The following is a 17,593-nucleotide window of genomic DNA, read 5'->3' as shown; positions in this document are numbered from 1 at the left end:
GTGTAATGTCCGCTTGTTACTTGTTTTTTGGTGTTTGGCGCCCTCTGCTGGCGCTTGGGTCCAAATGATTTTATGGGTTTGGGGAGTGAGCATGGTGTAATTATTGACATCAACAATGGCGAGCTACTAGTTTATTTTTTTATTAAAATTTTTACAAATTTTAATAAAACGAAAAAATTAAGAGGGGTTTTAATATAAAATTTCTATAACTTGTACTAACATTTATCTTTTAAGAACTACAAGTCTTTCTATCTATGGATCACTTTAAGAGAATGTTAATAATGTTTATGCCATCTTGTTGATTTATTGTTATAATAAACAAATACAGTACTTATGTACCGTATGTTGAATGTATATATCCGTCTTGTGTCTTATCTTTCCATTCCAAGAATAATTTATCGAAAAATATGGCATATTATATAGATGGTTTGAATTGCGATTAATTACGATTAATTAATTTTTAAGCTGTAATTAACGCGATTAAAAATTTTAATCATTTGACAGCCCTACTTTAAAGGCTAAAGCAACATTGCATATTCCATCTGGCCAAGATCAAACAAATCTTACCGTGTGTTCAAGCCTGTAGACGACATTGGTAAGGGTGTGGGAGCGCAGCACGTCACATGAGTGACACAGCCAGACACTGCTACGATGTAGGCAAACTACACATACAGTAAAATGTAACACATTGTGAACATGCGACTGAAGTAATTGCGCATTTTCGTCACGTTTTCGTTTCGTCAGACGAAAACTGGCATTTGTCTCGTTATGTTTTAGTCTCCCTAAACATGTTTTCAGCTCATTATCGTCCTGTCATCGTCTTGAAAAGAAATGTTAGTTGACAAAATATTTTCGTTATTGTCATCCATAGATTTCATAATGATCATGACGGAGTGCAAGGCCGATTAATAGAGGGGCCTGCATTGTTAGCGTAGCCGTCAAAGCTGACCGAGTGGAATCACAAAGAGCTTTTTTCGTTGAAAATTCTTGTGAATAAATGCTATAATCCCTGAATTGATTTATAGATATGGACGTAAAACATTCTTGATTCTTGGTTAAAAGCAAAAAAAAAAAAAAAAGTGCAGTTAGCATTTATTTTACGTAAATATGTCATAATACGATTCTAGTCTGTTAGTCAATGTGGCGGCCGCCATATGTAAACAGAGCTTTTTTGGTGAAAATTCTTGTGAATAAATGCTTAAATCCCTGAATTCTTTATAGATATGCACGTAAAACAGTCTCGATTCTTGGTTAAAAGCAAAAAAAATGTACAGGTAGCATTTATTTTACGTAAATATGTAGAAGTACAATGCTAGTGCTGTAGCGGCTAATTTCTCCCGTTGATTTTTTTTTTTTTCTCAACGTTTCAAAATGCATGCATGGTACGCAAAATATAATAATTACCTTGAATCCACCACCTGCCTTGCATTATTGTTTCACTGCATTTGGGTCCACACAACCTGCCTGCCCGCACATTCCCTGAAAGTAACATATTATGTCTGTAACGTTAAATACAATTACAAAACGATTTAATCATATATATATATATATATATATATATATATTTAAAAAAGGCATGTCCGATATTTTTTTGCCAATTCCGATACTTTGAAAATGACGTGATCGAACCCAATCGATCGGGACATCTCTACTTTTAATATAAAATTTCTATAACTTGTACTAACATTTATCTTTTAAGAGCTACAAGTCTTTCTATCTATGAATCGCTTTAACAGAATGTTAATAATGTTAATGCCATCTTGTTGATTTACTGTTATGATAAACAAATACAGTACTTATGTAAGGTATGTTGAATGTATATATCTGTCTTGTGTCTTATCTTTCCATTCCAACAATAATTTACAGAAAAATATGGCATATTTTATATATGGTTTGAATTGCGATTAATTACGATTAATTAATTTTTAAGCTGTAATTAACTCGATTAAAAATTTTAATCTTTGACAGCTCTAGTAAAAATACATTTTTTGTTGTGCTTTAATTTATTTACAAATGTCAGAACAAATATTTAACAAGGTTGAAGCTCTGATCCTACTCAGGCACCTCATTTGAACAAAATGATGTTCCAAACATGCATTTTTCTGATGGAATATCAAAATGTATATTGTCATAATTCATGTTAATTTACAGCATGTATTTACTGCACGCGGCAGTATTTCTGTGACGTCACCAGTGAAGGTGGAGCAGGCCACGCTTTTATTTATTTTTTTTTTTTTTTGCACTGAGCACATTGCAGCCACACTGGAAAAGAGTAAAAAGGAGTAACACGTGTGTACATGTTCAGTGTGTCAGCCACCAGCACAGCAAGCAAAAAAATTCATCCCCATCAGGTATATTGACATGTAAGTAAATCTGCTTTCTTTTGACATATGCACGTGTGTAAATGTTATTTTTATGTGTCTTTGCATGACAAATATAGCGTTAAATGCTCATGTGATTACGATTGAAGAAAACTTGGCGTGATTTCATAAGATAATAGAATGTGCAAATTATGTTACATTTGAAAGAGCAGCATAGAGCAGATGTCACTCACAATAGAGCAGATGTCACCCACAATATGTCCTAAAATGCTGCAAATTAACTGTTCGACTCGTGAAAATATTAAACAAAGTATCTAAAATATGGAAGAAAAAAAAGAGCAAAAATTAAATGAATACATAATTAATTATTAGGGCAAGTGAGTAGTTTGGTAATTTTTAAAAATTAATTAGTAATTGTGTTCATTATTACAATCCTTTGACCCCTTGTGCACATTCAGGGATGTTGTCTGCACCCTCTTGTAGTGTCTACACCACTTAACGCCTTTTCAAATAAATGAAGAAATGGCGTCAAAATCTCTTTAAGGCTTCTCCAGTAGCTCAACAAAGAAAACTCGAAAAGGTTAACTTTACATCCAGGATTTCTGAACAAAAGTAGAGTTAGTTTAGATCGGCTTGATGTGGCATAAAAATTGACACTATTTAGTAAAACCTGCAATGTAAAACACTAGTAAATCTCGTGTTCTCATTTGAAGACTTCGAAATTACAGTGATCCCTCGTTTTTTGCGGTTAATCGTGACGGTCCACACCCCCTCGAAAATCTGCAAAGTATAAGCAGAGCTTAATTACATTTAAAAAAAAAAAAAAAAGGTTTTTTTGTGTGTGTTCAATGTATTTATTTAGATTTAACAGTACTGGAAAGAGATACAGATAAGAATTGTTTTTTCCCCCTTTTTTTTACAAAGTACAATTAAAAAAACTAAACAAAAAAATTCGTAATATGAATATGTATATTTGAATAATTGGTTTTAAGCACTTGAAATGTAATGATTATGAAATAAATGAGATATACACTATATCTGAAAGAAAACAATGGTTGATGAATGAATAATTTTACTTATTTTCTGACTTACATTTACCCCTGTTCACTTGTGGAATGTGCCGGTCAATTTCCCCCCCCTTAAACACACATTTGATTAGCTGATGACATGACCCCCCGCCACACAGACACACACGCACACTCACAGAGCCCCGACAGATTCTTGTCGACAAAATGCCACCTTCTTCGAAGAGGAGGGATATTACAGTGGGGCAAATAAGTATTTAGTCAACCACCAGTTGTGCAAGTTCTCCCACTTGAAAATATTAGAGAGGCCTGTAATTGTCAACATGGGTAAACCTCAACCATGAGAGACAGAATGTGGAAAAAAACCCAGAAAATCACATTGTTTGATTTTTAAAGAATTTATTTGCAAATTATGATGGAAAATAAGTATTTGGTCAATACCAAAAGTTCATCTCAATACTTTGTTATGTACCCTTTGTTGGCAATAACGGAGGCCAAACGTTTTCTGTAACTCTTCACTGTTGCTGGTATTTTGGCCCATTCCTCCATGCAGATCTCCTCTAGAGCAGTGATGTTTTGGGGCTGTCGTTGGGCAACACGGACTTTCAACTCCCTCCACAGATTTTCTATGGGGTTGAGATCTGCAGACTGCATAGGCCACTCTATGACCTTGAAATGCTTCTTACGAAGCCACTCCTTTGTTTCCCTGGCTGTGTGTTTGGGATCACTTGCCACGTTTACATGGAGCCAAATATTCCAATTACAATCGGAATATTTGTTCAAACCGAATAAATGTGTTCCATATAAACACCTCATTCAGAATGAACAGGCCCAAACCGAATGGAATTTCATTCCGATTCACAGGGGTGGAATATTCCTTTTCCCAAACCGATTAGAAGTAAAATTATATCATGTAAACAGGGAAGCGGAATGGTGTCTGGTTGCGTTCTTTCTGCGCATGCTCCGTACTGACGTGGTGACGTCACTCGGTGACGTAAGTAACTTCACTTGCAACATGGCTTCCAAGCACACGCACAGCGCACCCACACAACTTTTTAAATGAACGGCGTATCATTCTGAAGTTTTGTTTCCACTCGAAAAGTTAAAACAGCAGCTGATCTGACGATCGATCTCCATGTTTTGCAACGTGACGCTTTGTTTTGATTAATCTGCGCATGTCAGACGGCAGTTGTCAAACGTCCTTTCGGAATAAAGGCAGTCACATGTAAACGCGGGATCGGAATAGATGAAGTGACATGTAAACAGCTGATGTGAAATTTCCATTCGGAATGATTTGAATCGGTATGAATAAAAGTCAGCATGTAAACGTGGCTATTGTCATGCTGAAAGACCCAGCCACGTCTCATCTTCAATGCCCTTACTGATGGAAGGAGATTTTCACTCAAAATCTCTCGATACATGGCCCCATTCTTTCTTACCTTTACACAGATCAGTCGTCCTGGTCCCTTTGCAGAAAAACAGCCCCAAAGCATGATGTTTCCACCCCCATGCTTCACAGTGGGTATGGTGTTCTTCGGATGCAATCCAGTATTCTTTCTCCTCCAAACACGAGAACCTGTGTTTCTACCAAAAAGTTTTATTTTGGTTTCATCTGACCATAACACATTCTCCCAGTCCTCTTCTCGATCATCCAAATACTCTCTGGCGAACCACAGACGGGCCTGGACGTGTACTTTCTTCAGCAGGGGGACATGTCTGGCAGTGCAGGATTTGAGTCCCTGGCGGCGCATTGTGTTACTGATGGTAGCCTTTGTTACTGTGGTCCCAGCTCTCTGTAGGTCATTCACTAGGTCCCCCCGTGTGGTTCTCACTGTTCTTGTTATCATTTTGACGCCATGGGGTGAGATCTTGCATGGAGCCCCTGATCAAGGGAGATTATCAGTGGTGTTGTATGTCTTCCATTTTCTAATAATGCTCCCACAGTTGATTTCTTTACACCAAGCGTTTTACCTATTGCAGATTCAGTCTTCCCAGCCTGGTGCAGGTCTACAATTTTGTCTCTGGTATCCTTCGACAGCTCTTTGGTCTTGGCCATAGTGGAGTTTAGGGGGAATCGGGGAAAATGCAACAGTAACAGGAAAAAAATACAATTTAGCGATAGTTATGAGGTAGATATCCGTGACCTATATGCAGACACTATTTTTTTCATTGTGGAGTAATTTGTTTTTAAGATTAAAATATGCAAGCGAATAATTTTGTAAAGTCTTTTTTTTTAACTAAATATTAGACATCAATTAATAATTCTAAACTAAAAATGATAGATATTTCAAATTATTAATAGAATTACTTACCTTCTTTTTATGGCTGGGTTGAAACAAAAGCGGTTGCGCTGTGTCCGTAAACGGGGGTCTCCAGGGTAAAACAGTCAAATCAAAAATAGTTCGGGCGCTTAATGCACCATGAAACTGCTGTGAACTGTCTCTGCTATGAATTTGATTTGAATTTGGACTCAGTTATCATTTTGCCATTACCAGGAAAATTCAATGTGTAGACAAACAGTCCATTCTGGTAGGAGCCTATGTCACCCTAGATTATTCTGGTCCCAAGCAGCAAATACATATATCTCATACAGTGGGGCAAATAAGCATTTAGTCAACCACCAATTGTGCAAGTTCTCCTACTTGAAAAGATTATAGAGGCCTGTAGTTGTCAACATGGGTAAACCTCAACCATGAGGGACAGAATGTGGGGAAAAAAACAGAAAATCACATTGTTTCATTTTTAAAGAATTTATTTCCAAATTAGAGTGGAAAATAAGTATTTGGTCACCTACAAACAAGCAAGATTTCTGGCTGTCAAAGAGGTCTAACTTCTTCTCACGAGGTCTAACGAGGCTCCACTTGTTACCTGTATTAATGGCAACTGTTTTAACTCATTATCGGTATAAAAGACACCTGTCCACAAGCTCAGTCAGTCACACTCCAAACTCCACTATGGCCAAGAAAAAAGAGCTGTCGAAGGACACGGGAGACAAAATTGTAGACCTGCACCAGGCTGGGAAGACTGAATCTGCAATAGGTAAAACGCTTGGTGTAAAGAAATCAACTGTGGGAGCAATTATTAGAAAATGGAAGACATACAAGAACACTGATAATCTCCCTCGATCTGGGGCTCCATGCAAGATCTCACCCAGTGGCGTCAAAATGATAACAAGAATGGTGAGCAAAAATTCTAGAACCACACGGGGGGACCTAGTGAATGACCTAGAGAGATGGGACCACAGTAACAAAGGCTACTATCAGTAACACAATGTGTTATGTGTCAGATGAAACCAAAATAGAACTTTTTGGTAGAAACACGGGTTCTCGTGTTTGGAGGAGAAAGAATATTGAATTGCATCTGAAGAACACCATACCCACTGTGGGTGGTGGGGTTGGAAACATCATGCTTTGGAGCTGTTTTCTGCAAAGGGACCAGGACGACTGATCCGTGTAAAGGAAAGAATGAATGGGGCCATGTATCGAGAGATTTTGAGTGAAAATCTCCTTCCATCAGCAAGGGCATTGAAGATGAGACCTGGCTGGGTCTTTCAGCATGACAATGATCCCAAACACACAGCCAGGGAGTTGAAAGTCCGTGTTGCCCAACGACAGCCCCAAAACATCACTGCTCTAGAGGAGATCTGCATGGAGGAATGGGCCAAAATACCAGCAACAGTGTGTGAAAAGCTTGTGAAGAGTTACAGAAAATGTTTGGCCTCCATAATTTCCAACAAAGGGTGCATAACAAAGTATTGAGATTAACTTTTGGTATTGACCAAATACTTATTTTCCACCATGATTTGCAAATAAATTCTTTAAAAATCAAACAATGTGATTTTCTGTTGTTTTTTTTTTTTCCACATTCCGTCTCTCATTGTTGTCTCATATGTTCAAGTGGAAGAACTTGCACAATTAGTGGTTGACTAAATACTTATTTGCCCAACTGTATTATGATAAACCCACTGTCTTCATATGTGGTCATCTTTTATGACAAAACCCTAACTTTTTTATGATATTTAGGATGTCTTACTAAGTCTCATGAGGGTATACGTATATTTTACACATTTTTTTGCCACTTTCATCTTTCAGAACACTGGACCACCATGGACAGCACAAGGGACATCATGACCATGATCTGTCTGCTGCTTGTCAACCTGCCCATGGTTAGTTTAGACTTTTTCCTTTTGTGTACAATATCTAATAGGCTGGAAGGACCTTTATTGGGGGATTTAATTAATATATGTATATATTCTCTGGCCTTGTCCAGTTACAGTATGTATTGTTCCAGTTGCCTATTTCACATTAGGTTGCCCTGGTTCCCTAGCAACTGACGAGGATCTTGTTAATCTGGGCAACAGCCGAGCCAATGTGACTCTATCTATATTGTGTTTTCTCATGTCCTGAGGTCGGCTGGGTAGCATTAAGGGTCTTGCCTCAGGACCAGTGTTGTCACAGATTTCTTGAAAAAGTAATTTAATTACTGATGAGTGATTACGCATCAAAAAAGTAATCTAGTTACTTTACTGATTACTTTATTATCAAGTAACTAAGTTACTTTAAAAGTAATTTATCAGTTTTTACAATTTTTTTCTCCCTTTGCTGCCTTTTTTTTAAAAAAATTTATTATTAAATAATATATTTTAATTTCAAAACAAAGCATGATGAAAGCTAGTTTATCCAGGACAATAACATCATCAGAACTATTTTTTTGATTTTTTTTTTTCTACTTATATTAATGATTTTATAGATTGAATTTGATTGAAACACACTGGGGACACAGCAAAATTCCATAACAGCCTTTTACCAAAAGTAAATTAAATTTAAAAAATACAATCCAGGAGCCTGTACACTTGAATTTATAATGATAGTACACAAAAAAATAGGTTGAATGAGTACCGTAATTTTCAGACTATAAGGCGCACCTGACTATCAGCCGCCACCCACCAAATTTGACACAAAAACAGCATTTGTTCATAGATAAGCCGCACTTGAATATAAACTGCAGCTATCCTCACTGTATTATGGGATACTTACACCAAAATATATTAGCTCATTCACTCCCAGCTATTTTCACCGGAGCAAGACCCTTCGCTCCCGGCCGTTTTACTGGATTTTGACTGATTTTGCAAGGCCCACAGAAAATTCTATTGCTATATAAACATGGAACCCACCAAAAGAAAGATTAGACTCTTTTCTTTCAGTAGAAAAAAAAGTTAGTTCATCTTTTTCCATTCTCTAGAAATCAGCATTCGAAAATAGCTTAGTTTGAGCAATTTTCCAATTTCTGATGAAAAAACGGAGAAATTGAGCTTTTTGTGAAAGCATACATTTCAAACATAACTTATACACAGCTATTTTTTGCTTTAGTCACATCCCAAAAATCTGAATAATGTTTTCCTTTTACAAAATAAGATAAACAACAAGACAAATAGAACTTTTGATCGCAAAGTAACAATTTATTTCCACATAACTAAACTATTGAACTGTTGAACTATTTGCGCACATAACAACGGGGAAGACTCTCGGCTGCTCCCGTGGCTAATCTGATGAGTCCGGATCAAGATCGGTCTCACTTTTTTCATCATCTTCATCGTTGGTTTCAACCTCGGGCTAAGGAGGAACCTGACGCTGTTGTGGACGTCACCGTCTGTCTCATCAAGATAGATTTTTTTGAATCCTTCTTTGACAATGGTTTCGTTTTCTTTTCAAAACACTCCTCCAGTGTCGTTTGCCTTTCAGTTCAATTTCAGTTTATTTGCACATCATCAAATACAGTACATGATCTTACTCTAGCAGTTCACATGTTAAGATGGGCGAATAGGACACTCCAAAGAAGCTATTCAAAACTTTTAGCAGTGGCCCAGTTAGACAACACACACACACGTACAATTAACTGTGGATTTCAAAATTTTGGTTACATTGGATTTGATATGAGATACCAGTAGTGTTATTCAAAGAATCAGCATATTATATATACATTGCTAGGAGATGAGTTTTGAGTTTTTTCTTAAAGATGGAGATGGAATGTGACATTTAAAGTGTTTCGTTCAGTTCATTCCAAATCTGTGGTAAAGCTTGTACACTTTTGCCTTCGTTTTTTCCCTGTGATTTGATGTTTTCTTCTGGTAGTATTTGTGTGTTGAGGAGTACAGACTGGGATGAGGTCACCTAATTTATAGTTTAGTCTATAGATAATCTGATACATTACACAAGCATTTTGGTAATAGTTGTGGTCTTTAAGCCTCAGAAGGTGGTGGCGGTGAAAAATTATTTTAGTTGGAGCATTAAACTCAGACCATGTATAACTTTTTTTCTGTAGTATTTCAAGCTTTTTTAAATAAGTTGGATATGTGTTGCACCATATGACATTACAGTATTGTAAGTGTGGTTCAAGTAAAGATTTATACAAAATGAGAAGTGCAGAGAGTGGGATATAGTGTCTCAGTTTAAAGAAAAGGGCTGCATATTTTGACAGTTTATTTGTAAGAGCATCAATATATTTTCTAAAATTAAGGCACTCATCAATATGGACTCCCAAAAATTTTGTGGAGTCGACTCTTTCAATGTTTTCTCCGTTTATGTTTAGGCAGATTTGTTTAGTGGCTTGTTTTTTATGGGAGCGAAACACAATGTAATTTGTTTTACTGATATATAGAGATAGTTTATTATATTTTAACCATGTGTCTATTTTGTTTAATTCACTATTTATGATTTGCTCAAGTGCAGTTGGATTTTTATGGGAAAAAAACTAATTTGTATCATCAGCAAATATTACCTTATATAAAACGCACGTGGAATTAACAAAATCATTAATGAACAGGTTGAAGAGGAGCGGCCCTAAGATGGAGCCCTGGGGGACTCCATGTTTGATGAGTTTGTATGATGATTTAGAATTGTTAATGTTGACATACTGATGTCGTCCAGACAGATAACTACGGAACCAGTCTAGTGCTAGGCCTCTAATCCCATAATGCTGCAGTTTATTGATGAGTATTTCAGTGTTAATGGTGTTGAATGCTTTGGATAGGTCTAAAAAAAAATGCCAACTCCAAAGTCACCTTTGTCGATTGCATCATAGACTTTTTCTGTTAAGTCAAGTACTGCCATATATGTAGTATTTTCTTTTCTGAATCCATATTGTGATGGGATGCCTTTTTTTCCCGATCGTTCTCCACATTTTTCTCAAATTCTCACGCATCTTCACAAGATCCTTACAACATCCGTTTCCTGACTATTTATCTTCACTTCCTTTCTTGGCCCGAGATGAGATCTTACCAAATGTGCTACTGACCTCCAATGGCCAATTTTATTGCTTTAAAATGGGTTTTGAGCTTTGTGCATTATATTTTAGATCGATCGGAACCTATAGATGCCTCTTGTAAAAAAATAAAAAATTTTAAAAAATGCAAAAGACGTATAAATACGTTTTTGGGACACTGAAGCAATTAAAAATATAACATATTTATACGTTTTTGTGAGCAAACGAGTTAACGGGGAACACTTTATTTGACAGCGGCATCATAAGACCGTCTTAAGACCAAAACAACCACCATAAAGCCCTCAACCAATTGACTGAAAAGCCTCATTGCTTCAAGAAGCTTCATTTGGCCATCACTGCTCCCATGAGGGAGACATTCAGCCTCTGCTACCACCTGCTGTCAACACTGTTGTCATCCAACATGCATTGCAGCACTACAAATGTAAATAACAATCAAAATTTATGTTCTGTGCTAATTATTTCTTCAGTTACGGTTCCAGTGGTTTCATTAAATGCTAGTTATGTGAGATGGTAACAATTTATTTGACAGTGGCGCCATAAGACTGTCATAAGACAGTCACACTGTCATGAGCATTAACAAAGCTTATAACAGATCTTATTTAATGTCATCCGGCAAATTAACTCACTTTTGAATGGATGTAAAAGATTCGAGCTGGACATAAATGGAGTTAGTGCCATAATTTGTCAGATGACACTAAATGACATCTGTCATATGCATTCCGTAATGGTCCAGTGCGGCTTATTTGTTGATTTATTTGGGTTAATAGTAGAGCTGTCCCGACTAGTCGACGTAGTCGACGTCATCGATGACGTAAATCCGTCGACGAGCACAACACGCCGTCGACGGTTAATGAAGGGTTAAAAAAATATTTGCGTGGAAAGTTAGAATGTCGGATGCTCTGTTTGCAAGCGGGGAAAGCGGCACAAAGCCAAAAAAAGCGCACCAGAGTGTCCAAAACATTGACTTATTTCAAAGAAACAAAGGAGAGTACACTCTTCTGTCCTGTCTCTTCAGTGCCAAGCTTGGCTGCACGTCGGCCGTGAATAAACACCTCAAGCGTCTTCACGCAGTTTGTAAGGTTTTTTTTTTTTTTTCAATTTTTGTACACCAGAGGGTGCTGTCGCCTTACTAAATAATAATGTTTCATTGACAATGGGCCTATAAGTGCTATTAGTATTGTTCTCAATGCTAATTGAAAGGTTTATTTCATGTTATGGTTTATTTTATGGTATAGAAAATTATATAAGGTTAAAAGGTCATAAATATATACAGTATATACAGTGATTGCACTCAAGGGAGAGATTGTCAATGATAAGGTAATAAGGTAAAGGCAATTCATATAGGCAATTCATTGATATATAAATAAGGTTTAAAAGGAAAAAGGTGAAAATTTTTTGTTAATTTCTAATTGTGTTGCTTTATTTGTGTGCACCGTACCTCTTACGGTGTGTTTACATCAAGGATGGAATAAAAGTTGTAAACCATCAGTTTAAGAGACCATCTTTTCAATCGGGATGCTACACTAGTTAATTCTGTCAGCATTTGAACTCATTGTTTATTTGTGATTTATTATTGTTATTTACGTGTTTATTTGTACTTTAATAAATGATTTGAGTGTTCCAATGTTTTTTTTAATTGATAAGCGTCAACAAAAATTTCATTGCTAAATTAGTTTAAAAAAAAAAAAAAAAAAAATTATTAGATTAGTCGACTAATCGTAAAAATAGTCGGCTGACTAATCGGGAGAAAATTAGTCGTTTGGGACAGCCCTAGTTAATAGGTAACACTTTATTTGACGGCAAGTCATAAGACTGCCATAAAACCGGCATAATTATGACATGACACTATCATGGGCATTAATAAATGCATATGACAGATGTCATTAAGTGTTATACGGCAAATTATATCACTAACTCCATTTATGTCCTCCTTGAATCTTTTATATTCATTCAAAAGTGAGATCATTTGCTGGATGACACAAAAAGACATCTGTCATAAGCATTCATTAATGCTTATGGCAGTGTCATGTCATAATTGTGATGGTCTTATGACAGTCTTATAGCACCAGTATCAAATAATGTGTTGCCAGATACCATAACTAGCAATTAAAGAAACAACTGGAACAGTAACCGAAGAAATATTTACCACAGAAAATGAGAATTTTGATTGTTATTTACATCTGTAGCGCTGCAATGCATGCTAGGAGGCATGTTGGATGAAAACTGTGTTGACAGCAGGTGGCAGCAGAGGTTGTCGGTCTCCCTCAAGGGAGCAGTGATGGCCAAATGAAGCTTCATGGTGGTTCATTTCTTCTTATGATGCCGCTGTCAAAAAAAGTGTTACCGGTTAATATCTTTTGGTATAAATATCCTATAATACAGTGAGGACAGCTGTGGCTTATAGTCCAGTGCGGCTCATCTTTGAAAAAATGTCATTTTTGTATAGAATATGGTGGGTAGCGGCCTGTAGTAAGGTGTGCCTTATAGTCCGAAAATTACGATATCTAATTCCGAAGGGTTCGGTGATTTCACATGTGAAACTTGTGGGGTTCGGTACTTTTAGCAAAATCAAGAACCACTGGTCTAGATTCTTGGTTAAAAGCAGAAAAGCGGGCAGTTATTGTTATATCTTCTGGCCGAGATAAACACACAAACGTTTTCTTCATTTTTTTGTTTTTTGTTTAAGCGGCATGGAAAATGAATGAATGAATTCCTTATCACATAGACATTTTCATACAGCCACCAGGAACAACCGGCGCTGTCCAACTAGTCAACAACTGTTGTCACAACAATTTTCATGCATTCCCGATCACAATCCCATTGCGCCCCCTGGGGGTTCAACACTGCAACCTGCTAAATTATTCAGTTTACTACAGTTATCATTCATTGTACGTAAATATTTCAAGCTAAAGTTATGCTAATTTTTTCCCGTTCATTTTTTTCACAACGTTTCAAAGTGCATGCATGGTGCTATTTTATATGATAATTACCTTGAAACCTCGACCAAATCACTCTTGAGACACTCCTGCCTGCTTGTATGCAGTAAAACTGTCCTTTTCCACCTAAATCCTGCATTTGAACGCAGCGTGGGTTTGAGTTTATAGCAGTGAAAGCTGCACGACGCTCTGACTGGCCCGGGCCACTACTGGAAGGCGTGGCGCAATGTCTCTAGGAGCTGTCTAGTCAACTGATTAGAGATGTCCCGATCGATCGGGATGCCGATCGATTGGGTCCGATCACGTCATTTTCAAAGTATCGGAATCGGCAAAAAAATATCGGACATGCCTTTTTTAAATATATGTATATTTTTTAATTAAATCGTTTTCTAATTGTATTTAACGTTACAGAGATAATATGTTACACTCATCCAGAGTCTTTAGTTTAGGCTTAAGGTAGGGTTATCAAATTTATCCCGATAACGGCGGTAATTAATTTTTTCAAAAATGTGTCACGCTAAAATATTTAACGCAATTAATGTATGCGCTGCACAACCCACTCACGCATTGTCGCGCTCAATCTGTAATGGCGCCGTTTTACCTATATAGAGAGCTAAAAGGCAGCGTAAAATGAGTAGAGTGAATTTTGGCAGCCTTTGGGGCCTTTTTTTAATTGGTTAAAGCCTTACTATCCCTCTCCCTACGATTAGAAATATCGTGGGAAGCAAGGTCTACGATTAGAAATATCGTGGTAGGCAATGTGGGGTAGCAAGGTAGTAATTGATCTTTTTTTTAACACCCTAGGTTATTTCCCAATGCAGAGAAGATATATCAATTGGTAGCACTATGCACAGTCATGGTTGCACTTCCCATCATGCATTTGGGCATGGCTACAGTATCATTTACTGAAAGCTCACCAAATACACTAGATGGCAATATTTAGTCACAATATACAAAGTCACATTTGTCCTTTAAGAATTACAAGTCTTTCTATCTGTGGATCACTCTCACAGACAGAATGTTAATAATGTAAATGCCATCTTGAGGATTTATTGTCATAATAAACAAATACAGTACTTACAGTATGTACTGTATGTTGAATGTATATATTCGTCCGAGTTTTATTCATTTTTTTCTTAATGCATTGCCAAAATGTATATGATCGGGAAAAATTATCGGGAATGATTGGAATTGAATCGGGAGCAAAAAAAAGCAATCGGATTGGGAAATATCGGGATGGGCGGATACTCAAACTAAAACGATCGGGATCGGATTGGGAGCAAAAAAACATGATCGGAACAACCCTACAACTGATGGTAAAGTCTATGGCCGTAGGCAGGGTGAGGAACTGTCTTGATACCCTTCTGAGTCAAATAATAAATTATTTATTTGGCCAATCAACTCTGGTGGTCTGAATTCCCTACTCATCCCACACTTCTAACCATCCCTCACAGACTCCCTGCCTTCCTTGAATCACTTTTGCCACTCAAAAACATGCTCGATTCATATAAGATGGTCCATAAGCAGTCTGAAGTATACCATTTGTTTCTGTGGCAATTTTTTTACGTTCAAAACACAATTTTATTGCATATCATTCTCCTAAAGTGTCCTCACGTCCAGATAACATTTTGAAATTCACCAGCTGCGACACTCAGGCTTTAGCAGAGTGTATTCCAATTCCTGCTCTAGCTGTTCAGTTGAACCAGAAATAGGAAAAAATGGTCAGTCATATAATAATCTACAATTTTAAATGCGTGTTGAATGCACTTCGTATAAGTATTGTTTACGTCAACGACGACTACAACGAAAATATTTCGTCAACAAAAACTTTTTTCATGACTATGGCGAGACGATAACGAGCTGAAAACGTGTTTTGGGAGACTAAAACATAACGAGGCTAATGCTAGTTTACGTCTGACAAGACAAGAACGAGACGAAAATGCGCAATAGTTTCTGTCACATGTTCACAATGTGTGACAATTTTATGTGTAGTTAGCCTGCATCATTCCAGTGTCTGGTTGTGTCACTCATGTGACGTGTTGCGCCCCCCTCAGTCACCGGTGCAGTGTCCTCTCGCGCACATGGTGAGATATATTTTCTTATCTTGGCCAGAGAGAATATGCAATGTTGCTTTAGCCTTTAAAGGTCTAAAGGATGCTGATGATGATGACAATAAATATTTCATTCATTCAAAGGTCTGTGCTGAGTGATCATCACACACTTGATGTAACTCGTCGCGTGAGCATAGCATTCGCGCTCGCGTTAGCATTTTTTTGTAATGCTAACGGCAAACGTCCTCTTAACTCTCTTTTAACTTTTTTTGACATACAGTGGGGCAAATAAAGTATTTAGTCAACCACTAATTGTGCAAGTTCTCCCACTTGAAAATATTAGAGAGGCCTGTAATTGTCAACATGGGTAAACCTCAACCACGAGAGACAGAATGTGGGAAAAAAAAAACAGAAAATCACATTGTTTGATTTTTAAAGAATTTATTTGCAAATCATGGTGGAAAATAAGTATTTGGTCAATACCAAAAGTTCATCTCAATACTTTGTTATGTACCCTTTGTTGGAAATAACGGAGGCCAAACGTTTTCTGTAACTTTTTACAAGCTTTTCACACACTGTTGCTGGTATTTTGGCCCATTCCTCCATGCAGATCTCCTCTAGAGCAGTGATGTTTTGGGGCTGTCGTTGGGCAACACGGACATTCAACTCCCTCCACAGATTTTCTATGGGGTTGAGATCTGGAGACTGGTTAGGCCACTCCAGGACCTTGAAATGCTTCTTACGAAGCCACTCCTTTGTTGCCCTGGCTGTGTGTTTGGGATCATCCTGCTGAAAGACCCAGCCAAGTCTCATCCTCAATGCCCTTGCTGATGGAAGGAGATTTTCACTCAAACTCTCTTGATACATTCATTCTTTCCTTTACACAGATCAGTCATCCTGGTCCCTTTGGTGTTCTTCGGATGCAATTCAGTATTCTTTCTCCTCCAAACACGAGAACCTGTTTCTACCAAAAAGTTCTATTTTGGTTTCATCTGATCATAACACATTCTCCCAGTCCTCTTCCGGATCATCCAAAGGCTCTCTCGCGAACCGCAGACGGGCCTGGACGTGTACTTTCTTCAGCAGGGGGACACGTCTGGCAGTGCAGGATTAGAGTCCCTGCCGGCGCATTGTGTTACTGATAGTAGCCTTTGTTACTGTGGTCCCAGCTCTCTGTAGGTCATTCACTAGGTCCCTTCGTGTGGTTCTGGGATTTTTGCTCACCGTTCTTGGTATCATTTTGACGCCATGGGGTGAGATCTTGCATGGACCCCCAGATCGAGGGAGATTATCAGTGGTCTTGTATGTCTTCCATTTTGTAATAATTGCTCCCACAGTTGATTTCTTTACACCAAGTGTTTTACCTATTGCAGATTCAGTCTTCCCAGCCTGGTTCAGGTCTACAATTTTGTCTCTGGTGTCCTTCGACACCTCTTTGGTCTTGGCCATAGTGGAGTTTGGAGTGTGACTGACTGATGTTGTAGACAGGTGTCTTTTATGCCGATAATGAGTTTAAACAGGTGCCATTAATACAGGTAACGAGTGGAGCCTCGTTAGAAGAAGTTAGACCTCTTTGACAGCCAGAAATCTTGCTTGTTTGTAGGTGACCAAATACTTCTTTTTAGGGCTGCAGCTATCGATTATTTCAGTAGTCGATTAATCGATGAACTAGTTAGTTCGAATAATCGAGTAATCGGATAAGGAACATGAAAAATTAAAACACCTGAGATGAGCCTCAAACAGTATACATTAAAAAAATTAAAAAAAAAAAAAAAAAAAGAGGATCTACCTGTATGTACAACAAAAGAACAATTGGCTAACTTACATAGCAAAAAGCCGCTAGCTTAAATGCTATAAAATGCTATGTTTTTTTAAAATTTCTTTTTTATAATGCTCTTAACAAATGGTTCGGACACATATTCCGACAAAAAACGGCTAAATATACCTATAAACTAAATTACTAATGCATTAAAAAACAT

General features: G+C 37.4%; 1 protein-coding gene across 1 annotated transcript in view; it reads left to right on the top strand.

Moving 5' to 3' along the window:
* Nucleotides 1-2,265: 2,265 nt before the first annotated feature.
* Nucleotides 2,266-17,593, top strand: part of LOC130909592 (glucagon receptor-like) — a 43,178-nt gene continuing 27,850 nt past the window's right edge. The window contains exons 1-2 of the mRNA XM_057826267.1: nt 2,266-2,363; nt 7,438-7,511. Coding sequence (XP_057682250.1) covers nt 7,452-7,511 — 60 coding nt within the window. The 5' untranslated portion in view covers nt 2,266-2,363; nt 7,438-7,451. The remainder of the gene's footprint in view (nt 2,364-7,437; nt 7,512-17,593) is intronic.

This window comes from Corythoichthys intestinalis, chromosome 21 (assembly GCF_030265065.1).
Source record: "Corythoichthys intestinalis isolate RoL2023-P3 chromosome 21, ASM3026506v1, whole genome shotgun sequence".
In the NCBI taxonomy this organism is placed as follows: Eukaryota; Metazoa; Chordata; class Actinopteri; order Syngnathiformes; family Syngnathidae; genus Corythoichthys; species Corythoichthys intestinalis.
This window is presented reverse-complemented; position numbering and strand designations above follow the sequence as displayed.